At 40.6% G+C, this 19,813-nt stretch overlaps 1 protein-coding gene and 1 long non-coding RNA gene across 2 annotated transcripts in view; one reads left to right on the top strand and one right to left on the bottom strand.

Annotated features, from left to right (window-relative positions):
* Grip1 (glutamate receptor interacting protein 1) overlaps positions 1-17,538 on the bottom strand; it is a 615,745-nt gene extending 598,207 nt beyond the window's left edge. Inside the window, exon 1 of the mRNA XM_090328055.1 lies at positions 17,435-17,538. Within this exon, the coding sequence (XP_090184181.1) occupies positions 17,435-17,492 (58 nt within the window). The 5' untranslated portion in view covers positions 17,493-17,538. The remainder of the gene's footprint in view (positions 1-17,434) is intronic.
* A 1,031-nt stretch (positions 17,539-18,569) lies between these two features.
* Positions 18,570-19,182, top strand: LOC150067177 (uncharacterized). Its single transcript, XR_016539514.1, has 3 exons — positions 18,570-18,660; positions 18,761-18,816; positions 19,090-19,182. It is a non-coding gene; the product is annotated as an uncharacterized LOC150067177 (long non-coding RNA).
* The last annotated feature ends 631 nt before the right edge of the window (positions 19,183-19,813 follow it).

Consider the following 19,813-nt stretch of genomic DNA (forward strand, 5'->3'; position numbering starts at 1 on the left):
GGAGTTTGGCCTAGTGGTTAAAGTGCTTGCTAGCATGCATGAAGACCCGGGTTCCATTCCTTGGTGCCACATACATAGAAAAAAGCCAGGAGTGGTGCTGAGGTTCAAGTGGTAGAGCTCTAGCCTTGAGAAAGTCCAAGGACAGTGCTCAGACCCTGAGCTCAAGCCCAGGACTGACAAAAAAAAAAAAAAAGTGGGGGAGGGGGACAAAAAATAACCTGCACTCTCTCTAGGTGACCTTCATTTACCAAATGGGTTCAAATCTAGTACTTCCCAGATGTGGGGCCAGAGGGTCTCTTCTCACTTCACCTCTTCTCTTGCACTTTTTTGGAAATCCTAGGATCCCTAATGAGGAAAGTCATTTTGACAATATCTAATTCATGGAGCTTCTGCTCTGTACAAGCTAGTTAGATCACATCAAAGCCCACTGTTGGGCTTTTGCTTTACTAGTGACTGACATTTCATGCTAACTGTAATCATTTTTTATCTCATGGTACATTTATATAGCATTTCGTAACTCCTGATGCAACCAAAACCACAGAATTTTCTGACTTTGAATTCAGTAATTTTTTTTTTTTTTGCCAGTCCTGGGCCTTAAGCTCAGGGCCCGAGCACTGTCCTTGGACTTTCTCAAGGTTAGAGCTCTACCACTTGAGCCTCAGCACCACTTCCAGTTTTTTTCTACGTATGTGGTACCAAGGAAACGAACCCAGGGCTTCGTGCATGCTAAACAAGCATTCTACCACTAGGCCAAACTCCCGGCCCCTTATCTTCAGTATTTTGAACTGCGATAAAATGAAAATCTTTTATGATGTTTAAGTTGAAATTTAAACCTACATAGAATCACAGCAGAGAGAGCCTTCAGTGTAGGAAATAATGCTTATGAGGAAATGTAGTTTCCTTCATCTACCTATTAAAGGAAAAGAAGAAAACACCATTTTCCTAAAGAGCCACTTTTGGAATTTTAATTGCATTATTGTTAACTTTATGGCATGTAAAATAAGAAGTATAAAGAATCATTAGGCTGTTAAATTTACATTTACCTAATCAAACTGACATTGTGTTGGTCTTTTTGTACTGTCAAATATAAGTTTTTATCTGCTCAATATACAATTACCATTTACTGCAGAAGCATTTTTAATGCAGGCAGCATTTTAAGGCTTTAAATATATCTAGAAAGTAATATTTTCATATATTTCCTTTCAAGTTTTTTTCTATTTTTCATACCACTGCAGTCAATCTATATATAGCTTAATATTCTATATCTTAATATTGTATTTTATTCTGTATCACATTGGAAATGCTAAATATTTTAGCAACTCTTTCGTAAATCATATAGGAAATTTGCCTGTTTTGCCCACTGCTGTCTTGCTGATACCAAAAGCAATCTTGCCCAGTGTAAGCATTCAATGAATATTTGTTCAATAGAACATTACCCTATCATTTATTGCCCTGTGAGAATATCAGCACACATTTAGGTTGCTTTCATTTTTCACAATTATAGGTAATACAATATATCTCTGTGAACAAACTTTTTCATCAGAACATAGAATTATGTACATGGGATTAAGCTCTTGATGGTGAAGTACCAGCTAACATGTGTATAAACAATCTTAAGTCTCTTGGTATTTACCATCTGATTGTTTTCTCCAAAGTAGTACCTGTGGAGTACCTGCTTCAGAATACCTTTCAGAAGCACTGTGAATATTTTTTTAAATTGATCAGTGAATGATTTTCTAATCATGAAGGTGGGAAATATTTACTTTGTGATGGTTTGATTTGCAAGTCCTCAATTATTAACATTAAGTATTTCTCCGATTTATGTCTTAGGAATTTACATTTCCATTTTCTGCCTTATCTACTCAATATCATTTACCAATTTATTCATTTACTCTGATTTCTGTGTATTTCAGCATTACTGTTCTGTTTATGTGGATATTCTTCGATGTAAAATGCTTTTAACATGTTACTTTTTCATGTTCATACATACACAAAAAATTTGAAAACTCATTATTTTTAATGTTGCTTATAACATCGTACACAAACACATACATACATACATTCTAGATATACTGTGGCTCCAGGCGTAGGGTGGTAGCCTCAAGCTAAAGAGCTCAGAGACAGTTTCCAGGCTCAGAGTTCAAGCCCCATGACCCACAAAAAAAAAAAAAAAGGATACCCATTTAAGATGAATTGTTTAAATTAAATAGTATAATATAAGTTATTAAAAATATGATGATTACAAGAAACTTTGTAAGTGTCAAATATAATTTAAAAAGTTAAAATTTCATAGAATTTTTAACTTTTTGCTTCCTACACGTTTGGATTTATGTCTTTTTTATTATTTTATGTTATTTCTGTGACTTTTCCACATATTTATATTTTTTTCTACTTAACTGATTTTGTTGCTACTTTGAATTCATGCACCCATTCATTTATTCATATAATAAATTCATATGGCCACAGTGTGCTCATTTTATTAAGGATATTAAATTCTTCATTATTAAGGCTCTAGTTTACAAATTGTCTTTCAATTTTGCTATATTTAGACATAGAAAACCATTGAATTTTCATGTGATTTGTTTTACATTTTCCTTTTTTAAGATACTTAGAAAATGTTTCTCTATCCTTAGGGGATCCTTCATTATTTAGAGTAGAAACAGAATAAAGCCCTATTAAAGAAAGAAAAACAAAACAGTTGGCTTGATATAGGGCCAGCTTTATAAAATGGTCATTATACAGTATAATTCATTTTATAAGGGAAGACCTAGTGTGCTCATATTTTTGTTTTGGTCAAGTAATACAGCATATGACATGTAGTAGAAGTTCTTAAATTCTGAATTTACTTGATTAGAGAGAAAAGAGCTTTCACCAAGGGCATACTCAGTAAACAGACACCAGCGTTTAGAAGAAAGATTTTCATTAGCTTGATACTACAGAAGCACAGAGAAAATTTCAAGGAACTGTAGAATCAAGTCTTATATAGATCTGATGTTCTGTTGTTAAAAGGCTAACACCTGTTCTTAAGACTTATACAGGCTCCAAATATCACCAACATTCTACTTGGCAGGATTTTTCTACATGTGTTCTGAACTACATTGCCCTATAATATGCTTCAACTAAAAAGAAGTTCTATGATCAAACAGACTAGCATCACTGAAATTTGCTTTACCCTAGTCTCTAACTCATCTACATACCAGAGCACAGTGAGCTTTTGCAGAAACACTCTAAGAACCTCAGTACTTATTAGTTTTCACAGAAAACAGGGAAGGTACTAAGATCAGAGTTTGTCTGGTCTGTTCAGACAGACTGGAGGGAATGAAGAACATGTCAGATCCAAGTAAAAAGCTAAAAATCAGCATTCTGGGGTCCTGACTGCTACTAGACAAGGGTGCACTTGAGACATATGAAAATCCCAATGTCTGGAGGAAACACAGACAGGGAGAAAACATTCAAGGATGTTGGCCAGACTTAGTCTACAAAGAAGTATGGGCAAGAGGTAAAGGACAATGGAAAATAATGGACCATGCACCAGAGACAGGAAACAGGATCCAGGCAGAGACATTAGATGGAATGGAATAAGGTGACTTGCAATGTCAGTCCCAGTCACCAAAGCTGGACTGGACCATAACATCTGAGATTCCCATGGATGCCAATCAGTTGCTTCCCAAATCATCTACCTTTCAACACAGAATTACTGGAGGCATAGCCAATGTATTCTGCAGATGTCTTTTTGTAAAATTTCCACTTGAAAGTCTGTCCAATATGATAAAAGAAGTTATAAGTGAAAACTTGAATTAACTATCAAAATGATTCTATCTGATTTCGGTGATAATGTAGCAATTGAATGGATTGGCGGCAGATTTCCAAATGGTACTGTGATTGCAACCAAGTATCAAGTGGATGGTGTCATCAGCACCGATCTTAATAATAAATGAAAGTCTCTCAAGCAAGGGTACCTATTTGCTTTGTGCGGAGATTGAGCAAATTGAGCTAGACAAGGATTATAGTTGTGACAAAGAGATAGACTTTGTCCATGAATTTGAAAGCAAGAGGGCAGACCTAATAACTAAGATAATGCACAGATAATGGTACAGATCTTTACTGGCAAAAGGAATGTCCTTAGGTATAGGATGAGGCTTACTATAATTTCAGATCAGAGAGCAGCTCTTCTGCTTTTGTTTTGTTTTAATCTGTAAACCTTAAGTTAAAGTGTTAAAAAACAAAATTTTAATCACTGAATCTTTATTGGTTCTCTATATTGAAAAATAATAGTTCAGCTGTTATTTCCATTGTCTGGTTTTAAAATATTGAAAGCGTCATGTCGCACAAAGATATTCTTCAAATAAAGAGAACTGTAAAATTGTGATTCAACAACTTAATGTCAAGTACTACCATCTATCAGCAACAAAATAAATGTAGGCATATGGTTTTAAAATCAATCCTTCAGTGCAGGTATGTGTAATTCTATAATGAGTTTGGTGCGCTTATTAGTGTAGGTAAGTTTCTGTGTTATATTCTTAATTATTTTTTGTCCTTTAAAAAATGGTTAATGTGGCCAGGAGTTTGGCCTACTGGTAGAGTGCTTGCCTAGCATGCACCAAGACCAGGGTTCGATTCCTCGGTACCACATACATAGAAAAATTCCGGAAATGGTGTTGAGGCTCAAGTGGTAGAGCTCTAGCCTTGAGAAAGCCCAAGGACAGTGCTCAGGCCCTGAGCTCAAGCCCAGGACTGGCAAAAAAAAAAAATGGTTAATGTGTTATGTTTATTTTAATAAGTGAAATCTGGAAACATCCTGTCCTCTCACTCCTCATGGTATGAAGATCCCCAAACATTCTGAAACCCACATTCTAAGCATTCCTCAGGGAACTGAAGGTTTTTATTCTAATTTTAAAGGTATATGTCATTAAGATCCCTTTATGAAAGAAGAAATGGAGAGATCAAAAACTTGTTTAATCATGGAGCCAGCTAGTATATTGGTATGTAAATTCAATTCTGATTACAAAACTTTAGTAAATTTCCTAGTCATCCCATAACACAAAGCAAAATTTTGATCAGCAAATATTCGTTCTTCATCCACTGCATACATTCCAAATCTAACTGACCTGATGACAAATTCATGAGAGGTCTTTGGTTAATTCTGGAATTTTCCTCAGGTTAAGCAGTCTGGGGGAAAGGACTTAAAGCAATCAACCAACAAGTGTCTGTAGAATGCCTGAGAAGTGCTGTACTAGGCATCAGCAGGAGAATAAAAAGAAGAAAATAAAAGAAAAAAATTAAAGAAAAATAAAATAAAGAAACAGTGAAGTAGTAGAGCTGATTTTTATTCTGATATACAATGCTGGAGGCATGGGGGGAGGCAAGCATATCCCTTGGAAATTTAAAGGAAATTAAATGGCTACCTAAGAAATTGGATGTGGCCTTGGAATGGTTAGGAGCACAAATACGCCAGGTATAACAGTTTACATGAACCAGGAGCCTGGGAAAACCAGCTGTTAAAGATGTACTCAAAGAGGGGAGGGGAGAACAACTGCTTTAATCTAATTATGATTGGTAGTTACACTAAAATTTGAAACAGTTCACCATGCAATCCACTGGATCTAAAGACAAAAATGTATGATTAAGAATATATGAATACTTGGGCCCTCCTAGCAGAGATTTAGAATAGAACGAAGTCTAGAGACATAAGGCCAAATAGTATGACACTAAATGTAAGGACCTCCAGGATAAGGAAACAAAAGCCATATAATGAGTGACTGTTGTCCTTACTGTACTATGTTATCTCCCATCTCTTTTGCCATCCCTTGGTTATCTCATATTGTATTTCACCTTGTTATCTGATATATTTTATATGTGCTTAATTGGTTATTTGAAATTGGATAGGGAAGGGGGAAATCAAGATAAGCGGGGGGGGGGGGGGGGGGGTAGGAGGGAAATGGGGACCATGTCATGAGAAAGGGAAGGGTATCAATGTTTGTGAAGTTATGCACCTTCTATCTGGTGAATATAATGTAATCCTTCTATTAATCACAATAAAAAATATTTAAAAAATATCCACAGCTAGGCACGGTGGCTCATAACTGTAATCCTGTAATCCTAGCTACTCAGGAAGCTGAGATCTGAGGATCAAGGTTCAAAGCCAGCCCAGGCACAAAAGGACCTGAGACTCTTATCTCTATCTTCCAGAAAACAGGAAGTGGGGCTTTGCTCAAGGGTAGGGTGGTAGCCTTGAACTAAAGAGCTCAGGGACAATACCCAGGCTGAGGTAGCAGTAGCCTTGAGCTAAAGAGCTCAGGGACTGCGTGCAGGCTGAATTCAAGTCCCATGAACCCCCCCCAAAAAAGGAAAAGAATACATGTACATATGATATAGCCTTATATGAAGTGAATGCCTATTTTTCTTCTCTAATAACTTTACCCTATAATTATGCTGTACATTGGTTATAGTAATAAGCAAGGAACCTGATTAAATACTACTATTTCCTGTGTTTTTTAATGTCTTGAAGACACACACAAGTTTTTACTTATGCTAGTTATGACTATCAGTAGTAACTATATATGTACATATATGTATATATGTCTGCATACATAATATATAGACAGGTATATATGAAGTGTGTGTGTGTGTGATGCCAGTTCTGGAGCTTGAACTCACTGAGTGCTGAACCTGAGCTTCTTTGCTCATGGCTAGCATCTGCCACTTGAGCCATAGCTTCACTTCTGGCATTCTGGTGGTTAACTACAGATAAGAGTATCAGGCTAACTTTGAACTGCAATCCTCAGATCTCAGCCTCTTCAGTAGCTAGGATTACAGACATGAACCACTAGTACCAGTCTCATATATATTTTTTAATACTTAAATTCAACCCCAAATTTTTATTTCAAATATCACTCTCTTGTTGTCAATATCCTAAAACTTCTTAAGAAAAAAGGGCAATGTAGAAATCCTTATAACTAACTACTTTTGATATCAAGAAGCAATTCTCTTAGTCATTTTTAATGGAATGTTGGTAATCAGAGGTACATACATACTAAATATCAGAGATAGTAAGGAGAGAAGCTACTCACGGTTTATATACAGAATAAGCAAGTGTCTACTATATCGCAGTTGGAAATATTTGCCTATGTTGTTTTCTGCTGTTTTATTACTATTGTTTGTATGTACAACAGGTGAAAATCATATTCACTGCTTTCCTCTAAATGATGAATTTTACAAAAAATTAGAAGATATTAATTGATGCTGTGAAATTGTGTATAAGATTTCATGAAGTTTGCTATATTAAACAGCTGTAAACATGAATTCTTCAATAGGAAAAGAAGAAAATATTCATCAAGTCTAACAATTCATGCAAGAAATCTGAAGTATGTGTGTAATCCATTCTAAGTATCTTTATGCAAAATTTAAAATAAGCTTTTGAAACGACACCAAACTATTAGGAATCCAAACAGCACTATAAAAATATGATACCTCTTATATTCAGATATTTGCTAATGAAGGACAGATGTCTAGTAAAAGTACAAAGGAAGCTCTGTATACAAAATAGTCCGGAGGAAGGTATTTTGTTTTGTGTCCCTGAGCTCTTCAGCTCAAGGCTACCCTACCCTTGAGCCAAGCCCCAGGTCCCAGTTTTCTAGAGGTTAACTGGAGATAAGAGTCTCAGGTCCTTTTCTGCCCAGGTTGGCTTTGAAACTTGATCCTCAGATCTCAGCCTCCTGAGTAGCTAGGATTACAGGCATGTGCCACTGTGCCTGGTCAGAAGAAGGTATTTTCAAAACTTCTTTCCAGCTTCAAACTGTGCCGTGTCTGGGATGTTAAACCATTTTGTCCCTATTTCTTTTTTCCCTGATCTTTCAATCTTTAGGACATGCCCACCTTACCTAGGAACAAGACTCTATTTTCTCTTTTATCATTCATTTACCCAGCTGACCCCTGTCCCTCTAGTTTAAGCTTTCAAGTCACTTAAATCACTGCAAATATCTAGGGCAGCAGAGAAAGGAAGACAAAACGGTGAGGTGGAGGGGAATACAAGTATAAGATACCCTGAAAGGATTCAAAATTCCTTGACAAGTGCAGAGGCTCATTAGTTATTCCAGCTACTCTGGGATCAGGAAGCTTGGGATTCAAGGGCCCCCTACCTTAATCTACAGGGAGGAGTGGCAGTATACATATAGCATTCCAATTATTCCAAAAGAAAGTCACAGCTCTGATCAGTCTAGGCACAATGTGACCTCATATTATCTCAAAAAGAACCAAAGGACAAAGGGCTTAGAGGTATGGCTTGGATAGTAGAGCACCCAACTAGCAAATGTGATGCCTGAGTTCCAATCCTCATAGGGAATTAATTAATAAATTAACCCTTGACAAGTACGAAGGGGAAGAAAAGCTAATTTCTATGTAGTTTTGAGGGCATTAGAGAACAAAACTTAGCACACATAGTATTAATCATCATATTGGACCAACAGAGGCAGTATGTACAGAAAATGCCTCAGACAATGGAGCTAAGGATACCTCCAAAGATCTCACAAATTCCATTTGGACTCAGGAGAAACAGTTAAGCAATCTCTGGCTCCAGCAGGAAGACAGAAATGCTGACAGGACAGGTAACTAGAACGACTTCAGTGGAAGGTCATAGACTACAAGAATCTCAGAACTAGACACAAAGGCCAGGTCCAGGAAGTCCAAACCAGCTGCCAGAATGACATTCAAAAGAACAATCAGCAACAGCCTCATTTCAGTGGATACCAGGGCACAATGCCCAGTCACTAAGTATGCCAAACAAACCCAGCACAGTGGACACAGTAGGGGTCACACAATCAGTAAAATGCCTTTAGCCCAGTGCTTGAGGATACTAAGCTTGGTCCTTCACAGAGACACAATCTTGGGAACAAGAGAAGGGAAAACCCTTGAGAAATTACAGATACTACCAAAAAGTTTTAAACTAGGACTGTGCACTTACTTGACAATATCAGATGTTTTCTACTTTCATAGAAATAAGAGAAATAATGTGAGCTAAAAGCAGCCATGGAAAATGTTTTGTTTGTATATCCTAAATATAATGTGTAAATTTTTGCACAAATACATGCACCTTTTAAAACCTCCTCAAGCAAGCCAAAATTTCATATGGAATAATAAAAGACCCCGTATAGCAAAAACACTTCTTAGCAGAAAGAACAGCGCAGGAGGAATTTCAATACCAAACTTTAGACTCTATTACAGAGGTATAATTATCAAAACAGCTTGGTACTGGCACAAGAACAGGCCTGAAGAGCAACGGAATAGAACTGAAGACCCAGATATTAAACCACAGACCAATGGCCACCTAATCTTTGACAAGGGAGCCAAAAAATAGAATGGAAGAAAGATAGCCTCTTCAACAAGTGGTGCTGGCAGAACTGGTTAAGCACATGCAGAAATCTTAAGTTGGATCCTTCTTTGTCACCCTGTACAAGAATTAACTCCAAATGGATCAAAGACCTGGAGGTAAAAGCCGACACTCTGAAAACATTACAAGGAGGAATAGAGATACACTAGGCCTCCTTGGCACAGGTCGAAACTTAATAAGGACCAAGAATCACAACAAATCAGAGAAAGGCTGGATAAGTGGGACTGCATTAAACTGCAGAGCTTTTGTATGGCAAAGGACATAACTAGTAAACCAACTAGGAAGCCTACAGAGTGGGAGAAGATCTTCACCAACCATACAACAGACAAAGGCCTCATATCTAAAATATATCAACACCTCAAAAAAATTGAATCAATCCAAAACTAATCTCCAAAGAAACAACCATCCCATTAAAAAATGGGCCAAAGACTTAGAGTCTTCTCTGAAGAAGAAATAAAAATGGCCTATAGACACATGAAGAAATGCTCAACATCTCTGGTCATAAAAGAAATGCAAATCAAAACAACTCTAAGATTCCACCTCACTCCAGTTAGAATGGCCAGGATCAAGAAATCTAATAACAACAGATGCTGGAGGGGATGTGGCCAGGAGGGATCACTACTACATTGCTGGTGGGAGTGCAAACTCGTTCAACCACTATGGAAAGCAGTATGGCAGTTCCTTGGAAGATTAAACATAGAGCTCCCCTATGACCCAGCAATTCCACTACTTGGCATTTACCCAACCATCCAGAAACAAAGACATACTAAATCCACCAGCACAACAATGTTCATTGCAGCACTATTTACCATAGCAAAGATATGGAACCAACCTAGATGTCCCTCAGTTGATGAATGGATCAACAAGATGTGGTATTTGTACACAATGGAAGTCTATGCTGCTGTCAGAAAGAATGACATCGCCCCATTTGTTAGGAAATGGAAAGACTTAGAAAAGATCATATTAGGTGAAGTAAGCCAGACTCAAAGGAACTTAGGCTCCATGGTTTCCCTCATTTGTCATAATCAGTAGAAACCTTGGGCTCTCCTAGCAGAGATTTGCAATAGAGCAAAATCTTGATACATAAGGCCATATAGTATGATGCTAATTGAAAGGACCTCTAGGATATAGAAACAAAAGCCATATAATGAATGATTGTTGTCCTTAAGGTACTATGTTATCTCTCATCTCTTTTGCTGTCCCTTGGTTATCTCATATTGTTACAGTATTTCACTTTGTTACCTGATTATGTCGGATATATTTGTATTTGGTTATTTGAAATTGGATAGGGAAGGGGGGAAAACAAGATAAGGGGTGAGGGTGGGGGGGAGGGAATTGGGGACCAAGACATGTGAAAGGGTATCAATGTATGGGAATTAATGCACCATCTATCTGGCAAATATCATGTAACCCTTCTATTAATTACAATAGAAATTATATGAAAAAAACTTATTCACAAAGCAAAAAAAAAAAAACCACCTCCTCAATCCTAACTGTGCAAGACAAACCATATTCAAAGTAGGGTCTCAGAGCTGAAAAATGTATTACCTGACAATGGTCTGATAGCTAGATAAACATGAGGGTAGGTATTTATCTATAGGAGTCTGGCATGACTACATCCAAGTCTGTAATAAATAGACCATCTGATTAAATAAGGTGGAGAAAAGACAAATGTGGTCAAACTTAAGGGGCTAAGTTTCATACAACATTTTGTATTGGAAGGCCTACGGATTAGCCTGTGACTAAATGGAGATGAAAAAACAGCCTTTGACTACAAATAGTTTAGGAAGAACATATATAGTGTGCAGACTCAGTCAGCTACCAAATTCCAGTGCTAATACTGAGTTTTGTATTTAGGATCAAAAAGGTGTCAAACAGATTGGTAAATAAAAGGACATCTCATGTAATCAAAATGTTTATCCCCAAAAAACAAATCCTTTCACTTCTCTTTGAAGTTTTTTGATTAATTCATCACCTGCTCTCCGCAATTTGAACTGTAAACCGACAACACATGAAATCCTCTGAACTTCTCATGTTCTACCGACATTCCTCCACCTCATGTTCTATACTCCATATACCTCCTCTTTCTACATTACAGTCCCTTAAGGAATCAGTAGGAACCTCTGGAATACTCCCAGAGCACTCCATAATACTCTGAAATATACCACACCCTTTATCTAAGAAGTGTCCTTACATCCCAGGCCAACCTTCTCTAATTGTCTCTCCATTCTTCCTCTCAAGTCTTTTAATACTTCTGGGTCCTCTGATAGTTATCCTCAGAAGCTGTTTCTTCCTTACCCCCTCAACACAACCTCTTCCTCTGCTCCACTCCAGGAACACTCAACTGTGCAGAATTAAAGACTCCACTGATCAATCTGTCATATTATGACTACAACGATACCTAATAAGCTCCTCATAAAAAGGAGAACCATAGTGTTTCTCAAACCTAGCTTATATCATGGAAGGTAATAGTCAATAAATATTTGCCAGGAGGATGAAATGTGGCTTTGGGCATATATGTTTCTACATTGGATTTTCTGTTTAATCTTTGTGAGATAGTCTGATTAGAATACATAGAAGACAGGGCCAGGAGTGTGGCCTAGTGGTAGAGTGCTTGCCTAGCATGCGCAAAGTCCAGAATTCAATGCCAAGGTACCACATACACAGAAAAAGACGGAAGTAGTACTATGGCTCAAGTGACAAGAGCTCTAGCCTAGAGAAAGCCCAAGGACAGTGCCCAGGCCCCAGGACTGGCAAAAAATATATATATATATCACAAGAAATTGTTTGCAGTTTGGAGTTTCCACTTGAATAGTGATATTAGGCATGTTACTCTGTATTACTATTCCTTGTATATTTTACACTATTAACTACTGCAGCAATTTAACTGAAAATTAGAAAATCAAATTTTAAAATGTCTAAAACAGTCTTTCCTCATGTAGCATTTAATGTAGCAACTTAAACCCCCATGGTATACAATTCTCAATTTCCTTTGCGATTAGAAGTTGATATTTCTTTTTCTTCATGAAAGAAACCAATTGGTTGCTGCAGAAGAAAGCATTACTTGAAATCCTTTTGATTGGTCAGTGGTAACCAGGCTGAGAGTTCAGATATATGGCTTTAATTAAATTAAACATTGGCAACAGAGCAAATGCACAATGGCTACTGACAAGAGTCATTTACCAAATCATCACAGTGAAAAATATCCAATTCCCATTAATTCTTGCCTTCATGGTGAATACTCTTTTTAAAAAGAGGGGAGTGAGGACTGTAACTGCCAAAACACTTGGTGAGGAAAAAAAGCCTTAATGAATTATTTTTCCGATGAGTCCAATAATTCTAATAAAAATTACATTAAAGTTTCAATCTTACTGGTGAAACTAATGCTCCTATCTTGTAAAGTCAGTTTGTCAAGGGGGGAAAAAACACTTTAGAAGTACTAAGTGTATTTGATATTTGAATATATTTAAGTTTAAAAACTCTTCTTAATGAATTCATGAAGACTCCATAGTAGCATTTCTTTTCCAAAAGAAAAAAAAATAAATGAATAGTGTAAGAAAGAATAATGTCAATAAAATGTTATAAACTTTCCTTTAGAAAATATAATTTCTTTCTCAAATTTTATTTTAGAAACAGGTACTTTTAATCATAGAAGTTATTTTCAACTTAAATTTGCTAATTTTGATTCTCAGTTTCTTCATCTAATAAGGAATTAATAATATCTACTTTACAGGTATATTGGTACCAAAGACCTATACCAAATAATTCAAGAAATATCTTCCTCAATGCCTCCCACACAGCAAAATTTAGCTCTTTTTATTTCTTCTCTTTCCCCTCTTAGTCAAAACTCAAATTTCAAATTGAACATTTTATTAAGCAGGTTGTGGGGTAATATCACCAGATCTCTTTGTGGTGTAAAAATCAAACAGATCAAAAGTACAGTAAAGGCAACCTTTTTAAGTCATTTGTGCTTTTTCATAGGTATTTTATTTTAAAAACTAATTATATCTGAAAGTATCCATCTATTTTTACTTGCAAAAATACAACCAAAATCTCACACATAACAATTTCTATAACAGAAGTCTACAAAAAGCTCTCAAATTCATTTATAGACCTCTAACAGATACGAGAAACCAAAAAAGTGTGAACAGCTATATTTTTTAAAAAGTAGTTACACTTCCCCCAGTGAATATATCTGCTGTGAAATTTATCACATCTTTATAATGATCACATCTTTATAATGAGATAATATTCATAGTTTATATTAAGTCCGAATATACATTTAAAATAAGTAGGATACCATTATCAAATTCTATTCCCCCAAAATAAAGCAGTAAGTATGTTTGCAGAAATAAATTATAATCTTCCTAAGTAGCATGTATGTTTGATTTCAAATTGTAACTACACATTATTAAAACACAATAAACATTTACCAACAGAAGCCATACAAGTCAGAGGCGAGTTACAGGGCAAAAGAAAAGCACTGTTAATTACAACGGTTCTTATTCTTTGTACTATGAGTTTCCTAAACCAGTGAATTCCTATTACACGTGATCAGTTAATAAGCAGATGTAAAACAACCATTAAATCGCCTGATTTAATTTGATTAGGAGGAATGTTAAACAGAACAATTTTCAGAATCATTTCTCTTTCTCCTAAAACATTTACCCAAAAGTGTACTTGGTGTCTTCTAAATGGATTGGATTTAGCAGCTCAAGCAGAAAATCGGGGGGAGGACAGAGAAATGTGCTCTGAATTTTAATACTGTGTCACCTTACATGGCTGAGTGTTAACATGTCATCTGGGAAGTGAATGCATTTAGTGCAAACCCATATGTTACAGTTTCTCTGTTCAGCACTGCATGCAATCACAATAGCTTATTCAATATCTTGACAGAAGCCTTCCAGATGAACCTGCTATGTCATGGTGGGTATGCATCACTTGAAATTATTTAGATAAGCCAAACCCCTTTTCATATGTGACATGTCAAGAAAACATGTTCTCTCAATCTTTTTAAATTAGGATTAAAAATTAGGATTAAAAATAATGGTAATATAGACAGATATATTCTCATTCATATACATGGATGACTAATATCATGTATTTGTTATATTTCAGAAATAGATTCAACTAAATGAAATCTAAGTAAAAAGAAATGTCATGCTACAGTTTTCTCCATAAAGGGTTTTAGGATGCTGTAAATTGAGGCAGATGCAATATTAAAAGAGCTGTGGTGAGTGAGCACTGTGGTTCACACTTATAATTCTAGCTACTGAGGAAACTAATTTGAGGATCAAAGTTCAAAGTCATCCCCAGCAAGAAAGTCCAAGAGAATCTTATCTTTCTCTAATTAACCACCAAAAAGCCAGAATTTGGGGCATGGCCCAGTGGTACAGTGCCAGCTTTGAATGGAAAAAGCTGAGGGATAGCATCTAGGCCTGAGTTCAATCACCAATCCAAGCACAAAAGAAAAAAAGCTATAGTGGACTGGATGCATGGCTCAAGAAATAGAGTGCCATGGAGAAGGGCACATGAACCAAACCAACTTCAAAATTTAACAGAAAGTTTCTGGAAACTGATCCACTGATTATTTTCCTAATGAAGCTGACGTGTTTCAGTCTTTTTATTTATCTTTGAGGCACTTAATCAACACCATTTGAATCACTTGCATTTTTAATTTCCAAAGGGAAAATAGCTCTATTCAGACTTCAAATACAAATGAAAACATTGCTCAGTACTTTACAATAAAATCTTCAGTAAGGAGAAGCAAAGCTGAAAATGTTATTAAAATGTAGGCATATCAATTTGTTTTAATAAAATGCACACAATTAAGATATAAACAAATACTATGAAGAGAGAAAATTTTTAAAGAAACAAAAAGATATTTACACATTCCCAATAAAGCAGGTCTTTGAGCTTACATCATAATAAATAATAAATTAAATAATAAACTAAAATAATATAATAATTTAGAAACACATCTTTAAAGTGAAAAAGACATCAAGTAACAGAATATTTCCCATTTTCTCCTATTGGAGGAGCTAAGACAGTCCAATTTCTGAAGCATATTTATGTTCTGGAAAAATTTCAGTCTTATCTCCACCAAGCAGATTATGTGATCATCTTTCAAGGTTACCATACATTTCTAAAAGACACACAGCACATTGTGTCACAATTCAAAAATCTACACACTTCAGTAGTCTGACAAAACTTGTTTGCAGCATTGTGATTTTTCTTTTAATATATCAAACTGATGTACACTTAACATCAAGTGCGTTGTGGCATTTACTTTATGGGACAGACACTTCATTCTTGACAGAATGCTAACGCTAGGGCTTTCACCTTGTTATAAATTATAGGTACCACTATTGGCAACTGTTAAAGTAAGAAAAGATAAGGGGACTAGCAGAAGCTTTTCTAAAGCAGAGGTGCTCTTTCAAGGGGGTAAATATAGGGTCACTTGCCCCCCCACACACACACACAAAAGTGTGCTGAAAACGAATGCATATATCTAATAAGGAAGTAATTTAAAGGGGGATCCATTCCCTGAGTCATTAAACAGGATAGAAACCAAAGACAGGTTGTGCCACCTAGAGAAAAACTTGAAATTGCACACTGGGTCGTAAGCATTATTTCAAAACCCTGAAACTTTTGGCATGCCCAATCACCAAGCCATGGTCCATGCCACCAGCTCATCAGGCTGCAGGGCTTCTCCTGAAATCTGCCTCCTCTGCCCATCAGACTGTCTCTCTGCTCTCCCCAGCCACCCACCACGCAGCACCCTTCAGAGCCAACCCAGGCAGACAGACCCTGCATCCCCAAACCCATCCAAACCTAAAGCCAGGACAGGCTGCAGTAGACAGACTATGAGAAAAAAGCAACAACAACAACAACCCTAGCGGACCTTTGACAGCCAGGGTCCGGCCGGCAGAGCCACCTGGCACACCTCCTGGCCCCATGGGGCGGGCATGGGAAATTCTGGTGCACCGGATACATCCTATCCAGGTTACCAAACTGAGCTGCTGGCCAACCTCGCACAATCCAAACACCATCAAATGACCTCAACAGACTCAAGCATTTTAAAGGGAGGGGGGGTGCCGTGGAGTGAGGGGACGCCTTCCACGTTCTTCTTCGCAAGTCCACTTAAAAGCAAATCCGCCCGGCACACTTGTCAGGCTTGAAGCACAAAAGGTCTGCAAGCCACCTGGCACGGAGAGCCGCCCTTTACCAAGAAAACAGCCCGCAATTATGAAAAGCCCGCAGTCCTGCGGTATTAACTTGAACCGCGGGGACTGCGCTGGGGGCCATAACTCATTCTCCCAGGCCAGCAGTCCTGGCCCCGGACCCTTAGCCGGGGGTTGGGGGGGGACAGTCCTCCCCTTCTCCCCCTCCCCCTCCCCCTCCAGAGACTGGCGGCAGCGCCCCCTTCCCACTACCACTCCCCCCTCCCCCCAAGCCCCCCTCCTCCTTGATGGATCTCCAGCAACTTTGGGCTGGGCAACACCCTGGGTAGCCCAGCTGGAGGCGGGGTGCGGGGGGGGGGCGGCCGCTGGAGGAGGAAGAGGAGGAGGAGGAAGAGGAGGAAAGTTTGTAAAGTCACTTCGAGCACGGCGGAAAAAAAAAAAGATCCCCACCCTCACCCCCCACAATGCCCATCTCACCAGACAGCCGGGCCCGGGACTCCACGTGCGAGCCGGACCTTGAGAGACCAGAGTTTGTCCCCAACGTCGACATCAGAAAACCTCCCCCACACACACACACACAACCGACCCACAGGGAGAAGTCCCCGGCTGCAATATCAAGCCTCTCTCCCTCCTCCAAATACATACATAATCCACGAATAAAACCTCTCGGAGTTCTCAGGACGCCCCCCACACACACCTCCCCGGCCCGTTCCCGGGTCCCCCGCGGGCGCGGCGCCCCTCCCCCGCCGGCCGCCGGTCCGGAGTGGCCGCGGAGAGGGTGGCACGGGGAGGGGGGGCGGCCTCCGGGCCGGGACATACCCCCCCCACCCCGCCTCGCCTTCCCCGGCCCGGTCGCCTCACTCACCTCTCTCCTGCTCTTCCGCCTGTAGGCAGATGGGAATGTTCTTCTTCCAGCCCGGCATGGTGTCGGTGCCCGGCGCTCGCTCTGGGGTTCGCTCACCCGCTCGCTCGCTCCCTTTCTCCGCGGGGGTCGCCGCCGACGCCGCGCACCCGGGGTTTGTTCAGCGGGGCTGGGACGCCGAGGCGGCTCCTGGGCGCATGGAGGCGGCGCCGCCGCGCGCCTCTGCGCTCCCCTCACAACTCGCCGGGGCTCCGGGTTGGAGGGCGGCGGTGGCGGTGGCGGTGGCGGCGGCGCGGGGCCGGGCCGCGGCCAGGCAGAGGCTGAAGGGGTTGCAGCTCCGGCTGCCGCGGTGTGGCGGGGAGGCCCCGGCCGGGCTGAGCCACGGGGGAAAGGCGGGTGTGTGTGGCGGGAGGGAGGGCGGAGGGAGGGGGGGTGTGGACCCGTGCAGGCCGGGAACGGAGGACTGCGGAGCCCCCCGGGAGGTGGGCGCCGGCGGGAGGATAAGGCTGGCGCCGCCGCCACCGCCGCCTTCCTTCCTTCTTCCCCCTCCCTGTCCTCCTCCTTCTCTTCTTCCTTCTTCCCTTCTCCCAGGCTCTCCGCCGCCAGCAGGTGGGACTCGCTGCCGCGGCTGCTGCACAAAGCTCCGCCAGCGGCCGGACTGAGGCTGCTGCGGGCTCCCCCGGCGCCTGTCGGCGGAGCCTCCCCCCTCCGCCCCGCTCCCCACCCCCGGAGACGCGCGCGAGGCTGGGCGGGCACCCGGAGGGGGCGCGCGCGCTCACACCCTCCTCCGCGCCCCGGGCGCCCGGCCTGCGAGGCGCGCCCCGCCCGGCCCGCCAGGTACGGAGCCTGGCACTCAGCCTCGGGGGTGCCGGAGCCCAGCGCCGCCCCACCACGGCCTCCCACCCCGACGCCAACTGGAGGCTCCACCGCGCGACGAGGCGACGACCTCGGTGAAAGTAGGGGGCAGTGTCCTCCCCTCTAGTCCCTCCTCCTCGCCCTCTCCTCTCCCCCTCCCCCACACACCCGCCCTGACTGACTGTCGCCCCCTCCCCCAAGTGGAGACTCCCGCGGCCACTGATTTCTCTTAAACTTCACCCTCAGCCCAGGGAAATTGCAACTTTCGGCGTGGGCAGCGCCAGCCCCGGGCAGTGTGTTTTCTGGTGGGGTGGAGATGACAGGAGTGCAGAAGCCTCTTTTGTGTTCAAGGATGAGACGACACCTTGGGCTGGGTGAATATCTAGTAACTGACTTGGAGAAGACGATGGAATGTTTTATGATCAGGTTTTATGATTCGTTTTTTTTTTTAATTTATTTTTCCTCTTGTCCTAGGCTGATAGAACGCTCGTGGGGGAACTGAATTAGGAGGAAGATTCTGTCCAGATATCGTGAGTCCTGCTGTGGTTTTAGTCCTGAAAGGGGGGGGGGGGGGGAACAATGACACACTTGGCAATTGTCTGTCCTGCAGGGGAATATGCCTCCATACCTATAAAATACCTGTGTCTTCCCCCTCCTTATCTGATGTGGACTGAGAATACAGAGCCCCTGAGGCTTTAAGTACTGCCTTGTGATTCTTGGGGACCAACAACTGGGCTGTTAGGAGTCTGCCCTGCCAGTTTATTTTGGCCTCTGAAGTAACTGCAGTTTTCTTTTCCAAACAGAAAACATTGGCTCCATTGGGCCTTCCCACTCTTTTCTCTCTTGCTGCTGCCAGAGATACGTAATTACTACAAAGACTAAAAGATTAAAAAAAAAAAAAAGCCCTTTTCTTCTCACACCTCAAAAGTAGTCTTATCAAGGCAGGGTGCTTAACACCTGCTGTTGCCCCTTGGCTGTCTGGCTGATTGTTACTGCAGAACTGCCCAGTAGGGACTGTCTTAAGCAAAGAGGCTCAGATCCAGAGGTTTCAAGGGAAGAGGAACTGAAGAGCTTCGTGAGGAATAGTCACACCATCTCAGGGGGTTATCGACAGAAATCCTGTCTGAGCTGTTCAAATCTTCTTCCCAGACTCTTTGAGGAATAAAATCCAGAAAATCAATAGGAATGTCATACCTAGCATCCTAAATAAACAGCAGTCCTTGGATACTTTAGTGTTTTCCTTAGCTTCAAATCCCATTCCTACCATCTACGTAAAGAAAAGCATGTATCTTGATTCCCACAAAGGATAAAACCAATCCAGATGACCAAGCCTAGCTACTCAGAACACTGAAATCCGAGGATGGTTGTTCAAAAGCAGCCCATGCAAAAGTCAATGAGATTCTTGACTCCAGTTTACCCACAAAAGACTGGATGTGCAAGTGTGGCTCAAATGGTACAGTGCCAGCCTTTAGCTGGGAAAAAGCCAAATTAATGTAGAAGACCACGATTTCAAGCATTACAAGAAAA

The sequence above is a fragment of the Megascapheus bottae genome, chromosome 2 (genome assembly GCF_031878675.1).
Source record: "Megascapheus bottae isolate mThoBot1 chromosome 2, mThoBot2.hap1, whole genome shotgun sequence".
Taxonomy (NCBI): Eukaryota; Metazoa; Chordata; class Mammalia; order Rodentia; family Geomyidae; genus Megascapheus; species Megascapheus bottae.